This window comes from Myotis myotis, unplaced genomic scaffold (assembly GCF_014108235.1).
Source record: "Myotis myotis isolate mMyoMyo1 unplaced genomic scaffold, mMyoMyo1.p scaffold_m19_p_1, whole genome shotgun sequence".
Classification (NCBI taxonomy): Eukaryota; Metazoa; Chordata; class Mammalia; order Chiroptera; family Vespertilionidae; genus Myotis; species Myotis myotis.
Genome location: NW_023416313.1, coordinates 113,515,393 through 113,531,703, shown reverse-complemented (window position 1 = coordinate 113,531,703; position 16,311 = coordinate 113,515,393). Strand labels below are relative to the sequence as shown.

General features: G+C 39.9%; 1 protein-coding gene across 19 annotated transcripts in view; it reads left to right on the top strand.

The window, feature by feature from the left end:
- MYO9A (myosin IXA) overlaps positions 1-16,311 on the top strand; it is a 445,773-nt gene that overhangs the window by 377,458 nt on the left and 52,004 nt on the right. For 13 of the 19 annotated variants that reach the window (XM_036347868.1, XM_036347858.1, XM_036347800.1 and 10 more), the window contains 4 exons: positions 438-661; positions 1,087-1,230; positions 1,971-2,159; positions 3,619-3,666. In XM_036347868.1, coding sequence (XP_036203761.1) covers positions 438-661; positions 1,087-1,230; positions 1,971-2,159; positions 3,619-3,666 — 605 coding nt within the window. The remainder of the gene's footprint in view (positions 1-437; positions 662-1,086; positions 1,231-1,970; positions 2,160-3,618; positions 3,667-16,311) is intronic. The other 6 variants (XM_036347886.1, XM_036347910.1, XM_036347822.1 and 3 more) reach the window with 1 other exon arrangement.

Sequence of the window (16,311 nt, the reverse complement as noted above, 5' to 3'; positions counted from 1 at the left end):
AACGTGGTCATTCTTGTCCGGATGTGGTAGATCAGTTATTGAGCATGAAACTATGAACCAGAAGATCCGAGTTCGATTCCTGGTCAGAGCACTATGCCCTTGTTGCAGACTCCATCCCCAGTGTGGGAGGCAGCTGATGAGTGATTCTCATTGATGTTTCTATCTCTCTCTGTCTTTTCCTTACTCTATGAAATAAATAAGAATATGTTTTTTTTTAAAAAAGAGAAGTGGTCATCTTAAATACATTTTATGTACAAATGTGCAGTCTGGATTTATTGTTTAACTGCCTGGCCTCAAACATCATTGTTATTTTGCTTTTCAAATATTTACATGTGTTTCTTACAGTGACTTACTAAAGGAACTTAAAAAGAAGGATGTGGAGATTTCATTATTTTTACTAAATTTCTTTTCTTTTTGGCTACTCTCTTGAATTGTAGAATTAGCTCAGTATCACCCAACACCTCCTTTGAGCCCAGAATTGCCTGGTAGTTACCAGAAGGAGTTCAAAGAGAACAAAGAGCCCTCTCCAAAGGCAAAGCGCAAACGAAGTGTGAAGATCAGCAACCTGGCTTTGGAATCTGTGCATTGGCAAAATGACTCTGTCCAGATCATAGAAAGTGCCAGTGATTTAAAGAGCATGGATGAATTTCTTCTGAAAAAGGTATACTTTGAATGCTGAGTTAGGTTCCTGAGCAGCTTTGACTATGGAATACTTGTATATATCAGGATATGGCCCCTAGAGATTAAGGTGACATATGCTTTATTAAATTAGATGGTCTTTCCTTTTCGAAAAAGGTGTAAATAATATACATTAGTCAGTCTGGGTAAACAGAATTTTACTTTAACTGTCATGTTATATATTCCATATGTGAAGATGAGGCTTGTTATTGCATACCATACTTGAAGTTGTTTTTCTGGTAGAACTATAGAATCATAAATGTTAGAAAGGACATTAGGAAATCATCTAGCAATAATAAAACTTTGGCTATTTAGTCGTGCTTTTACCTATAATAGAGTGGTTTGCACTTTCAGGACAGTCATATGTATTCACTATTTCATTTACCTCTTTTCAATTACTTGATTCAGTACAAAAACTCTTTCTGTGGTCCCCAGATGAATGACCTAGATAATGAAGACAGCAAGAAAGACACACTAGTGGATGTTGTATTTAAAAAAGCCCTGAAAGAATTCCGGCAGAATATCTTCAGCTTTTATTCATCTGCATTGGCGGTAATTAGTATATATTTTGTAACTCAACATACAAAAAATTTGTCAATACTGTAGAAGATAATACAGAGGCCATGTTCAACTAGAGATTTCTTTGGTTCCTTGTTTTTGTTTTAGGTATAGCTAGGGAAAAGCATACTGACTGTTCTCAGATTAGTAACTTCCTCGAATTTCCTTAAGTAGTTTTCTTTTTCTCCCTCCTGGGTATATTTTCATCTTCCTAAGATATTGAATTTAAATATTCTAGATATTACCCAGGGACTCTACTATTTTGACTTTTCATAATCCTTTAGTTCTAGCTTCTAATTCTTATATGTGTGGAATTATTATACAGTTTTTTCCAGTAGTTTTGTTCACTGGTTTCTACCTATCAGTTTATATCACTTTCAGATTTACTTTATGCTTTCATATGATATTGGTTGTGTTTTAGAAAATTTATTTTATAATGCCAGACTATAGGAGAAATTCCTAGGACTTTTTCAAATTACATTCTTTAAACTGGTTAGTATTTTGCTAAAATTTAGCAGGTTTTACTCAGCAGATATTTCACAGTATAGTAGGAATTTACATCTATAAGTACCACATGACCTCCTGGGCATGCCCATTAGAAAGTATATCAGGTTCCTAATTTTTTTTTTCCTAATTTTTATTCTGAATATTAACCCAATGCAAATTGAATCAATCTTCTATATGAAAGAATTTCTTCCTAAAAACCTTAAATTTCTTCTTTTATTGCTTATTAGATAGATGATGGGAAAAGCATACGGTATAAAGACCTCTATGCACTATTTGAGCAGATTCTGGAAAAGACCATGAGACTTGAGCAGCGAGATTGGAGAGAATCTCCAGTCAGAGTTTGGGTCAACACTTTTAAAGTGTTTTTAGATGAATATATGAATGAATTCAAGACTTTGGATTGTATACCCCCAAAGGTAAATATGGTATATTTTGATTTCTTAAAGGATTCAGTTATTAACTCTGCTTAAGAGTCTGTTTGAGACATCTGGTATTTGAGAAAAATATTACAGTGAAATGTCAACTTAGCATTATGTCTTACAAGTTCGTCAGACCATATTTTCTAAATATGTCATTTAATACATTAATTAATACATTCTTCACTGAGATAAAATATAATGTGCCCTCAAGATTATACCTTCAGCTTTGATAGAGGTTATTACATGAATTTTCTTTTATAAAATAGTGGTTGAAGGTATGAGTCACTGTATCATCTAGTGACCTTGACATGAGGATCCACAAATTATATTTCTCCTTAAATTAGGTTTTAGGAAAATGTGTGTTTCTGGAAATCTGTACAACAGTAATAATAATATTTATTAAGTACCAGGAATTGGTCTAGGTCAGTGGTTCTCAACCTTCCTAATGCCGCAACCCTTTAATACAGTTCCTCATGTTGTGGTGACCCCCAATTTCATTTATACAAATTGAACATAATTAAAGCATAGTGATTAATCACAAAAAACAATATGTAAATATATATGTGTTTTCCGATGGTCTTAGGTGACCCCTGTGAAAGGGTCGTTCGACCCCCAAAGAGGTCGCGACCCACAGGTTGAGAACCACTGGTCTAGGTGTTTGGTATTTTATTTAATTCTTGCTTCAGCCCTATTAAATAACTATTATGAAATCCATTTTACAGAGGAGTAGCAGGCTTAGAAAAAGTTATCAATGTGTTTCCTTTTAGTGTCCCAGCTTAAATAATTAGCTGGGATACTGAATTATTAGGTATTAATATTATCTAATTATTAGGTATTAGGAATACTATTAATCCTTTTTGTTACATTTTATGTTCAGTTATTCTGGTTATATGTTTTTAGATTTACAAACTACATTAAATCATTTTTGAAGTAGTCAGATACAAATAAATCCTTAGAAGCTCTTCTGTTCTAGATCTAAGTTAAGGTCTTCGTTATGCAGAAGATTTTTACTAGGCTTATACAGTGTTTGTTTATAATTTTAAAAGGTTAGGCTTCAATTGTTCTATACTATGGTTATCAGGAAATGTCATATGTAAAAGAACTTTTTTGTGTTCCACATGCTAGTTTTTTATATTTAGCTCTGAAATAGTTTTCTAGAGCCAAAATAGGGAAAATGCAATCTTTGTCATTAGTAATCATTTAATTAATGAGTAAAATAAAATCATTTAAATTAATATGGTGTGGTCTCTGGACAGAACTGAGGTTTAAAAAGAAAATAATTTCTAAAGTATCCTTTCATTCTGTTGTTTTTATGAATATTGTTTTAGCAAACTTCAAATTTTATCACATTTGCTTACTCTATTACCTTTTGAGCAAAAATCTTAGCATCTGCAAAGAAGTAAGAAAGTATATTTGTCTTTGTTATATCACAGTTTTTATATTTATTTCCCACCAGGTGCCAAAAACAGAAAGAAAGAAAAGAAGGAAAAAAGAAACTGATTTAGTAAGTCATAGTCTTTTATGTTATAAAAAAGGTAATTTTTAGACCAGCAGTCTGAAGCATATCATACCATATTTATGTGGCTGTGTTTAAGGAATAAGTTTATTAGTTGCCTATAATGTAATCATTTTTGGCTTTAAAATATTTGGAATGACATGTGGCTTTGTCTTTTGTGATTTGACTTGTTATCAATGGTGGCTCCCTAAAATGGCTGGCTGACTTCAAACCTACTAAACTGTGTGATAATAAATGGGTATTGTTTTAAGCTGCTAAGTTTATGGTAATTTGTTACAGTAGCAATAGAAAACATATAATAGCTGTGCATAGAAATCTGTTTTACAGCTGTCTAATATTCCTTGCCGGACCTTTGGGTTATTTCTAGTCTTCTGCTGTTACAAACAGTAATGGCACAGTCAGTAACTCTGTGTGTGTGTGTGTGTGTGTGTGTGTGTGTGTGTGTGTGTGTATGTAAGTGTGTAAGTGAGTGGGGGGTTATTCTTAGAATTGGAATTACTGGGTCAAAATGCATCTGTTATTTTTATAAATATTGCTTTGTTTCCCCATAGGGGTAATCTCATTTTTCAGTTTCAACAGTAATATCTGAATATGGGTTGTTAAATTTTTAGATTTTTTGCCAGTTTGATAGACAAGGAATATTGTATCTCCTATTATAGTTTTAATTTTATTTTATCTTATTATCAACTAGAGGCCTGGTGCATGAAATTTGTGCACTCGGAGGAGAGGGGGGCTGGTGGTGCCTCAGCCTGGCCTGCTCCCTCTCGCAGTCCGGGAACCCTCGGGGGATGTCCAACTGACGACTTAGGCCTAAGTCATCAGTCGGACATTTTTAGCGCTGCTGTGGAGGTGGGAGAGGCTCCCGCCACCGCCACTGTGCTTGCCAGCCATGAGCCCAGCTTCTGACTGAGTGGCGCTTCCCCCCTGTGGGAGCGCACTGACCACCAGGGGGAAGCACCTGCATTGCGTGGGATTAGGCTGAAACTGGCTCTCCAACATCCGCTGAGGGGTCCCAGATTGTGAGAGGGTGCAGGCCAGGTCGAGGAACCCCACAGGTGCATAATTGGGGCCGGGGAGGGACGCGGGAGGTTGGCCAGCCGGGGCGGGACTGTGGGAGGGCTCCAGGGTGTGTCTGGCCCATCTCGCTTAGTCCTGGTCAGCTGGACCCCAGCAGCAAGCTAACCTACCAGTCGGAGTATCTGCCCCCTGGTGCACATCATAGCAACTGGTCAACTATCTGCCCCCTGGTGGTCAGTGCACGTCATAGTGAGCAGTTTAGCAGCCTTAGCATATCATTAGCATATTAATGCTAATACTTTAATTGGTTGAATGGATGACTGGACACTTAGCATATTAGGCTTATATAGGATAGGATGAGTTTATCTTTTTTTATGCTTAAGTACCATTTGCATTTTTCCTCATGTCCTGTATGTTTATGTTCAATCCCCATTTTTCTTTTGGGGTTTTGGTTTTTTCTTTCTCAATTTCTAGGAATTTTATATATGAAGCAGATTACCTTTTGTCTGTGATATAAGTTGCAAATATGTTTTCCCATTTTGTCAGTTGTTTTTTGACCTGCCTTTTGATGTTACTTGCTGTATAGATTTTTACTTTTACAAAATTAGACTTACCAATCTTTTCTTTCATAGGCTCTGAATTTAGAGTCTCAATTAAACTTTCCCCTACTTAAAGGTTAAAAAGAAATTCTAAATTTTTATCTCCTAACATTTTAATGGTCACATTTTTTTTGCATTTAAATTCTAAGTGGAGTTTATCCTGATGTATAGTATGAGATACAAATATAATTTTACCTCTTATCAAATCTAATATCATTTATTTAAAAGTCCATCTTTTTGAGATGTCACCCTTTTTATGTTCTAAATTCCCCTTTATGGATTGATCTTTCTTATTCTGTTCCATTAGTTGATCTGAATATTCATGAGTTAATTTCACGTTATGTTAATTATTAAATTTTTCTTATGTGTGATAGTTGGCAGGGCTAAATCCTCCTTAATTAATTTTCTCTTTTAGAACTTTTCTGGCTATTCCTTCTTGTTTTTCCATATGAACTTTGAATTTACTTGTCTAGTTTGTTGAGGCAAAAATATATTAGTTGGGTTTTTTTTTTTGCTTCCCTTATAAGTTAATATAGAACTGACATCTTTATAATTTTGAATCTTTTCACGTTTGTTTTTGTATTCTTTAGGAAGGGTTTTAAAGTTTTTCATATATAGGTTTTTATTATTTCATGTTACATCTATTTCTGGGTATTTTATCTCAGCAGAGAGAATCACTGTAGATCATAGTACGTGTATATCCTTCTATACTTTTTCTCTACTTATATAAACTCTTTAATCTGGTGGTTCTCAAAGTAATCTTCAGGTAAAACTGCTGACAACTTAGCTCAAATCAGGGGTTTCTGGGACACTTTGAGGGATTTTGCAAGATCAAAACTATTTTCATAATAATAATAACATTATTTTTCTTCTTCACTGAGTTAACAATCATAGGTAAAACTGCTGACAACTTAGCTCAAATCAGGTCAGTTGCTCCAAATGGCAATGGGAAGAATTCAATAGCTGCAAATAATGGTTGTCTCAAAAAAATAAAATCTCTTGTACAATTTAACTGTAAACTGATATAGCCTTTAAAAAACTGTGACAAATATAACAAAATTTATAATTTTAAAGTATACAGCTTAATGTGGTTTAGTAATAGTCATGCACTGCATAAGGACATTTCATTCAATCATGAACTGCATATTCAATGGTGGTCCCATCTATATATATATATATAAAGAGCCAGGGTCCCTAAAGTCCAAAATGACGGAAGGGACGACCAGTTGCCTCCCCCCAGACCATAGGGGACTGGTGAGCTGTGGCAGGCAGCAAACAGCAAGTGGCTCACGCTGGGCCAGGCCCTCCCCTCCCCCCGCCGGCAGTGCAGCAGGGCCTGTGCCAGGCAGAGGCAGGAGAGGCACATCGCTCACCCTACCAGGTTCTCAGACCCCTGTGCCAGCATCAAGGCCACAGATGCCAGCGCTTTGTTATCCACCACAACTCCGCGGCCCTGGCGCTGCCCTGGCAGAAGTTTTGCGCGCCTCACCTATCTGGTCCAGGACCATTTTCTCCATCTACTCTTGCCACCTGCTGCCCGCCCGCCCGCCCCTCAGACACCCAAGCCAGGGACTGGCTGCGGGGTGCACTCAGACGCTCCTTTCCGCCCCCAAGCATCTGGCAGCGGCAGCCTGTGAACCCTAGGAGGGTGGGTCTGGGCTAGGGATCCACAGCCCCTCCTCTGCAATGTCCCACCCAGCAGTGGGGGAGTGGGCAGCCTCCCTCCTTTCCAGCTCTGTCACAGTACAGAGGCTGGGGCGCATCTCTGCCCCAACACCCTCTGAAACCCTGGGAAGTAGTGCCCGCCAGCCCAGCCTCAGGCTCTCCACCCTCACGAGCCTACACCTGGCTAGCCAGTGGCTGTCGCTCCCCTCAGCCATCAGCCCACTGGCGTGCAAGGAGAGGAAAGGAGAGCTGAGCAAATGGCCTGTTGTGAACAACTACTGTGTGCCAAGCACTATGCTAGATGCTTTTGCATAAATGCCTCGACTGAATCTAAAATATGCCCCAGGGAAGAAAATCTTTTTTGTTGCTGGTAATCCTCACCCAAGGATATTTTCCCACTGATTTTTAGAGAGAGTGGAAGGGAGGGGGAGAGACACAGAGAAACACTGATATGAGAGAGACACATTGACTGGTTGCCCCCACATGCACCCTGACCAGAGCCAGGGATCCAGCCTGCAACTGAGGTATATGCCCTTGACCTGAATTGAAGCCAGTTAAGGGCAGGGAGGAAAATTTTAGTGCAAATGAGGAACCTGTGGCTCAGAGATTAAGGGTGATAAATGAAAGAATGCCAATACCATTCATACCTTAAAAAACACACAACAAGTTTCTCAAGACGATACAAATAAAAAGAGGAAGAATATGTTTTCTGTCTCCAAGGTTGAAACAAACCTTCATTAAGGGCAGGGTAGACAAACTATGACTTTCAGGCCAAAACTGACCCACTACTTGTTTTGACACAGTTTGCTTGAAAACAGCCATGCTCAATGTCTGTAGCTGCATTCAGGCTACAAGGGCAGAGTCAACAGCTGTCACAAAGACCATGTGGCACAAAAAGCCTTAAATACTTTCTCTCTAGCACTTTACAGAAAAAGTCAGCTGACCCCTGATCAAGTGTAAAAATTTATCAAGAAACTTCTATGCTGTATACTAAGCTTCAGCTAATATGTTGCCATAAACAGAAACTTCATGAAACAAATTTAAATTTTATTTTTCTTTTTCTTGTTAATACTCACCTGAAGATAAATTTTCCACTGCTTTTCAGAGAGAGAGTGAAAGGGAGGGGTGTAGAGAGAGAAACATCAATGTGAGAGAAATACATCAACTGGTTGCCTCCCGCACATGCCCGCACGGAGGGGGCAGTGCTGGGGCCCATGCTGTGTCACAGATAAATGTGAACTATAGTAAACTTAAAAGCAACGGACTTGTCATACATATATCCCTACTGCAGAAATTAATAAAAATAAATATTTAGGAAATACATTTGTCAAAATTATTTAAATGAACCTAAAAACTTTAATATCCTAAAAAAATCATTACCTTTGGATTGTGCATAACAGTCGTCTCTCCACTTGGAAACTCTAATCTGCGGTGCCACTGATTTGTGGTTACAGCTTTTTTATATTCTACCTACAATAATAAAAACAACATACATCCATAATACAAATCTGTATCACATTGAGAAAAAGTGGAAGAAAATTATAACTATGATGGCTGAAGCAGGTGCTGTGGGAGCAAAGGGACCAAAAAAAATGGTTATGTCCAACAGCCATCTAATGCCACACATGGTGTGCGATTTAATCATTGTTAGAACCGAATTTAGAACTGGTGTGCCCCATTTTAAGCAGACCCCACAAATAGACTTACCATATTGATAATTTACTTTACTACAGAAAGAATGCACAAAGATTCTTGAAATAAGCAGAATATTTTGCACCTCATAGTATGAAACGTTTAAACATCACTAAAAATAATCTGAGTAAAGATAGTTGATATTAGCAAAATCTAATATACCCAATTCAAAATGTCATTCAGAAATGCATTTACTTGGAAAATCAAAGTATGGGATCTAGGATTTGGAAAAAGCAACTTTACTCTGCTCTACCTGCTCATCATCTCAGGCTTATGCTTTGCACAATACTTCCAATAAAGAGATGGAGCAGAAGGAAAAGTAATGCCTCATGGCACTGAAATTTATCAGTTTCCTCAACAAATATTTATAAAAGTTGTATTAACTTTGTGCCTGTATTATAGAAACACAATACAGCTCTATTCCTATCTTCAAAGGGCTTAAAGCAGTGGTTCTCAAACTTCTGGCCCTTTAAATACAGTTCCTCATGTTGTGACCCAACCATAAAATTATTTTCGTTGCTACTTCATAACTGTAATGTTGCTACTGTTATGAATCGTAATGTAAATATCTGATATGCAGGATGGTCTTAGGCGATCCCTGTGAAAGGGTTGTTCGACCGCCAAAGGGGTCACAGCCCACAGGTTGAGAACCGCTGCACTAGAACAAGAATTAAAAGGAGCAAATAAATATAATGAATGAATCAGAACTCCTTTGGGGACCCCAACCCTCAGGGACTAACAGGTTTTGTGAGGCCTAAAGTTTACTGAACCTGAAGGACTATTTTTGGGAGGGGGGGATGTTTTAATAAGGTTCAAAATGACTTTATTTAGAATAAGAAAATAAATTACAAATAACTGTAGGCTTGGGGAATCTGTCCCTTTCTCTTTTAAATCATTTCAGGCAGGTTATCCAAAATGCTGCTGGTTGCAACTTGCTTGCTCTCTCCCCCCCAAAACAAATCCAACTCTCACAGGGGCTCTGAAGCTTCCTTAGCTTTACCATAAAAATAAAAAAACATTTCAACAACACTCCTTTCTGGGCAAAATTCTTTCTTTTTAAATTTTTTAATTTATCAGAGTAGTAAATACGTAGTTCATAAAGTATCTTTTTTTTTTTCCTAATAGGTGTGTAGTGTAGTGGTATATTGTTGTTTTTATTTTATTGTTGACACTATTATAGATGTCTCCCATTTCCCCCCTTTATCCTCCTCAACCCAGACCCCCACCTCTGGCCATCACCACACTTTTATCTAGGTCCATCCCCCTTCCCTCTGACCTCTGTCAGTCCCTCCCATCCTATATAATAAAAGGCTAATATGCACATCGACCAAACAGTGGAACAACCAGTCACTATGGTGCACACTGATCACCAGGGGGCAGATGCTCAATACAGGAGCTGGCCCCTGGTGGTCAGTGCGCTCCCACAGGGGGAGTGCTGCTCCCTGAGCTGGGCTCAAAGCTGGCAAGTGCAGCAGCAGTGGTGGGAGCCTCTCCTGCCTCTGTAGCAGAGCTAAGGATGTCTGGCTGCTGGCTTAGGCTCGCATCCCCCGAGGACTCCCAGACTGCGAGAGGGCACAGGCCGGGCTGATGGACCCCAGCCATGTGCATGTTGGGGGCGACCAGGCCAGCAGGGGAGGGCCATTAGGGGCAACCAGGCAGGCAGGCAGAGGCGGTTAGGGGCAATCAGGCAGGCAGGGGAGTAGTTACGGGCATTAAGCAGGCAGGCAGCTGAGTGGTTAGGAACCAGTGGTCCTGGATTGCGAGAGGGATGTCCGACTGCCGGTTTATGCCCAAAACTCAGGATCAGGCCTAAACTGGCAGTCAGACATCCCCTGAGGGGCCCCGGGTTAGAGAGGGTGGGGTCTGGGATTAGAAAGGGTGGACCCCCCACCCCCCCCGCATGAATTTTGTGTACCGGGCCTCTAGTCCTATCTAATAAAAGAGAAACATGGTAATTAGCGTACGACCGCTACCCTTCCCATTGGCTAATCAGGGCGATATGCAAATTAACTGCCAGCCAAGATGGCGGTTAACCGCCAACAAAGATGGCGGCTAATTTGCATATATAGACCGCAATGATGGGACACAAAAGGGGAAAGACAGAAGAATGGTGGCAGCCAGTGATCGCAATCAGAAAGCCCAGCAGGCCAGGGGACACCCCCAGCAGGGGTGCCGGTGGTCGCCATGGCAATGGGAGGAAGAGAGAGCCGGGGTGTAGGACCACCAGGGCCAGGGGTGCCGACTGCCCTGCAGCCCCCCGATCTGCAATGGAGAAGGGAGGGGTAGGGCCACAGGCACAGAGGCACCCAGGGTATCTGGTGCAGCCCTGCCTGCAGCCCCCGATCTGCAATCGAGAAGGGAGGGGTGGGGCAGCAGGCATGGCAGCACCCTGAGCACTGGGTGCAGGCCCAGGGTGCAGCCTGCCTGTGGCCATGTGATCTGCAATCGCGAAGGGAGGGGCTGGGCCACAGGCATGGTGGCACCCAGGGCACCGGATGCTGAGGTGCCTGTGGTCCCCTGATCTGAGATCGGGAAGTGAGGGGCGGGGCCACAGGCAGGGGAGATCGGGGCTGGTGGGGCGACCGCAGAGGTCTGCCAGCACTCAGCCCCCAACCGGCTCTCCCTGGGAGTCTGGATCGGAGGGCACTCTCCCTGGGAACCGGAAATCCACCTCCCAGGGCAACTGCGCAGAAACCAAGCCTGGTGAGCCATGGAGAGGGCGACCTACCTGGAGGCCACGCAGCTTTTATAGTTGAAGTCGCCCTGGATGGAGGACTGGGGGTAGCAGGGATCAGAGTCCGCCAAGTCAGCCATGGAACCCCGGGTCCCCGCCGAATGACTAGAGCACATGGACTTCAATGGTCCTCGGTCACTTGCTGAGCAGCAGTCAACCTGGACCAGGAATCAAACCCAAAACCTGACAGAATGGAACCCAAACCTTTGCTGTGGCAGAGGAGCTCCGACCCACAGCAGGGGCCAGAGCACACCAGAGGGATTTTGTTGAGGGGCCCTGACAGGCAGCACCCTGAGCAGTGGGTTAGAACCTCCTCCTGATACAGCAAAGTTGCAGGTTGGATCCCTGGTCAGGGCACAGACAAGAAGCAACCAAAAAGAGCATAGTAAGTGGAACAACACAGTGATGTTTCTCTTGCTCCCTTCCTCTCTCTAAAATAATCAATAAAAATGAAAATAAAAAATAAACCCTCTGGCCCTAACCAGTTTGGCTCAGTGGATAGAGCATCGGCCTGTGGACTGAGGGGTCCCGGTTTCAATTCTGGTCAAGGGCATATACCTTTGTTGCGGGCACATCCCCAGTAGGGGGTGTGCAGGAGGCAGCTGATCGATGTTTCTCTCTCATCGATGTTTCTCACTCTCTATCCCTCTACCTTCCTCTCTGTAAAAATCAATAAAATATATTTTAAAAAAATAAAAATAAACCCTCTGGCTTGCAGAGTTGCTAAAACAATTAGAAAGCGAAGTCTCATCCCTTCCCGTTCATTCAACAAATACTTCATATGCTCCTTCAATAATCACACTGGGAATGGGTGTTTGTTTGTTTGTTTGTTTTGGTTAATCCTCACCTGAGGACATTTTTGCATTGATTTTTTTTGTTTATTTATTTACTTTTTACAGAGAGTGGAAGGGAGGGAGAAAGACAGAAACTAATATGAGAGACATCAAATGGTTGTCTCTTGCTGAATCCCCAACCAGGGCCCTGGATTAAGTCGGCAACCCAGGTATATGCCTTGGATTGGAATCCAACCTGGTACCCTTCAGTCTGCCTGCAGAAGCACTATCCACTGAACCAAACCAGCATTTTTTTTTTTCTTTTTAAGTCTTCCTCTAAAGATATGTTCTTTCCATTGATTCTAGAGAGAGAGGAAGGGAGAGGGAAAGAGAAAGAGGAACATTGATCAGTTGCCCAAGCAACCCACAACCTATGTATGTGCCCTCACCTGGAATCGAACTCACGACCCTTTGGTGCGTGGGAGGACACTCTAACTACTGATCCACACCAACCAGGGCCTGGAGGTACAATGAGCTCCCTCAGGGGGAGTGCTGCTCATCCAGAAGCCGGGCTCATAGCTGGTGAGTGCAGCGGAGGTGGCAGGAACCTCCATGGCAACACTGAGGAGCAGCGAGCCGAGTGGTAGGGAGCAGCAAGCAGGCGGGCGGTAAGGAGCGAGGGGTCCCAGACTGTGAGAGGGCACAGGCCGGGCTGCGGGATTCCCCCCCACCCCCCATGCACGAATTTCGTGCACCGGGCCTCTAGTAATATTATAATGAAGCTGAAAAAGTCTGATTGCCTAGTGAGGTTAGAACTTTCATAATGTCAGAGCACAACCCTTTACTCATATGTCTGTGGTGGTAATGGTGTAAACAAATCTGTGCTGCCAGTAAAAGTATAGCACATACAATTGTGTACAGTACATAATAATTGATAGTGATAATAAATGACTGTTACTGGTTTATTTATTGTACTATATTCTTTATTGTTGTTTTTAGAGTATATTTATTCAAAAAACTTATTCAAAACATTTGGCTCTAAAACAGTATGATGTGCCTCATACATCTCGTGTTTACTATGTCTCTAGATTGCATCATTTTCTTTTATGCTTCATTTAATCTGGGATTGTTTTATAAATTTGGTGTAGCTTAAGTGTACAGTGTTTATAGTTTAGAGTGGTGTACAGTAATATCCTAGGCCTTCACATTCACTCACTGATTCACCCAGAGCAACATCTAGTCCAGCAAACTCCATCCATGGTAATAAATGCCCTATACATGTGTACCATTTCTTATCTTTTATACTATACTAGAGGCCTGGTGCACGACATTCATGCACTCGGTAGGGGAGGAGGCCCTCAGCCTGGCCTGCACCCTCTTGCAGTCCAGGAGCCCTAGGTGGATGTCTGACTGATGGCAGTTGGACATCTTTAGCACTGCTATGGAGGTGGGAGAGGCTCCCACCACCACAGCTGCTGCACTCACCAGCTGTGAGCTCGGCTCAGGGCTCCTGTGTTGAGCATCTGACCCCTGGTGGTCAGTGTGCATCATAGTGACCAGTCATTTTGCCTTTTGGTTGATTTGCATATTAGCCTTTTATTATATAGGATTATTGCTATACCTTTTCTATGTTTATATACGTTTACATACATAAATATTTAACATTGTGTTACAGTTGCTTACAGTATTCAATACAGTAACATGTATAGATTTGTAGCCTAGGAGCAATAGACTCTACCATATAGCCTGTGCATGTAGTAGGCTATTCCATTTAGGTTTTCATAAGTGAATTCTATGATGCACAGTGACAAAATAACCTAATGACGCATTTCTCAGAATGTATCCCCATCTTAAGCAGCACATGACTGTATTCACTACGTTGGGTAACTATCACCACTGAGAAGTCATTCTCCATTCTGTCTTCCCCAGCCCTGTCAACCACTAATCTCCTTTCTGTCTCTGTGGATTTGCCTGTTGTGGACATTTCATATTGAACAAAAATCATACAATATTGGTCTTTTAGGTCCATCTTCTTTCACTTAGAATATTGTTTTCAAGATTCATGCATATTGTAGCATGTATGGTACTTTTTTCCTTTTTATAGCCAAATTGTATTTTATTCTGTGGATTATACTACACTTTATCCATTCATCAGTTTATGGACTTTTGGGTTTTCCTACTTTTTAGCTAGAGTAATGATACTAGGAATATCAACTTTTTATATCATTATGTGTCTCCACTTTTTAAATAGAAATCACTTTTACTTTATTAATAAGCTATACTTACTTAGACTTACATATTTGGCAGACATTTTCTGCAAATGAACCAAGTGACCCTCTCACTTCAAAGAAAACACCTGACTATATTATAAGTGGTAAAGTTTGAGATTTCAAGCAAACATTAGAATTGTGGAAAACTTTCATTTCCCACTGTGAGCATGACAACTTTCCAGTAGAGAACTTCTGATGAGATTGTTGATAATATGAAGGAACATGACTTTCTGATAGTGTTTAATAAAGTGTGTCAACATTTGGAAATGCCTCACAACTCTGTGAACCACTATTTTCTGAATCATCAATGTATAATACTATAAAACCATGTCCATTTAAAGTGTAGGAAAGACAAAAATGTTTCTTAAAAGAGCTTTATTGAGGTAAATTTAATTACAATGTAATTTATCTCTTCTAAGAATACAGTTCAGTGATTTTCAATAAATTTATAGTTATAACCATTACCTCAATCCAATTTCAGAGCATTTACATTACCCTAAGAGGATTTTTTATGCCAATTTGCAGGCATTACCCTTTACAATTCCCAGTTACAGGCAATTACTAATCTACTTTTTGTTTTTATATTTATATTTTAGCATTTTCTGGACATTTCATAGTAATGGAATCATGCAATGTGTGGCCTTTTGCATAATGTTTTTGCAGTTCATTCAAGTTATGTTATCAGTAGTTTGGTGGGTTTTGGTGCAGAAATACTACTATCCCATTGTGTGGATATTACACACTTATTTATCCTTTTATCATTTGATGGGTATTTAAGTTATTTCCACATTTGGGGTATTATAAAAATGCCACTACATGAATATTCGTGTTTATGAATATTTTTTGTGAGAACATATGTTTTCAGTTCTCTTGTATGTAAACCTAAGAATAGAATTTCTGGGTCATACGATAACTCTATGTTGAATATTTTCATAAAATGCTAAACTGTTTTCCAAATGACTGTACCATTTTACAGTCCCAACTGCAGTATCGGAAGGTTCCAGTCTCTCCACATTCTCACCAAAAGTCATTATTGTCTTTTTAAATTGTAGCCATTCCAGTGAGCGTGAAACAGTATCTCATCATGGTTTTAATTTGCATTTTCCTGATTACTGATGATTTTGAATGTATTTTCATGTGCCTGTTGGCCATTTGTACTTTTTAAATAAACTATCTATTCAATGTTTTGCCCATTTTAAAATTATCTTCTTATTTTTGAGTTGTAACCGTTTTTCATATATTCTAGATATAAGTTCTTTATCAGCTATACTAGTATGATTTGCAAATATCTTCTCAAGTCTGTGGCTTATCTTTTTATTTTCTTAATGGTACTTTGAGTAAAAGTTGTAAATTTTAATGAAGTCCAGGAAAATGATTTTAATGCCACAGAGCATGAAGTGTTCATTGGTATGGTTTTAGTTTCCATATTTTAATTAACCTTTAAGGTATCATTTGTAGAGGTTTGATGTAGTATTATCTAAAAGGACAAAGTATTCTTTTATTTTTATCAATTTTATATCTGTGTGAACCTGGATTTTCTTCGTATCTTTCAAACTAAACTGTACCTGCCAACAGGTTGAATGAAGATGGGGATATGAGATTCAAGTGTCTTTTATTAAGCCCCATATTAAAGAGATCTACAAAAAGTTAAAACAATACCCTTTTTGTCATTACTTTTTTTAATTTTAAAGATATAGTTGTTTTTCATGAAAATGTTATTTATGTTAACGTATAATATGTTTAGTGTTAATTTTAAATGAATTGGATAAATACTTAAAATTAATACTGATATGATAGTAAATATCAGTAGGTATAACTTATGTTTGAGGTTGTCAATAATTTTCAAAAGTGTAAAAGGTTTTTGAGGTTAAAAATTCGAGAAC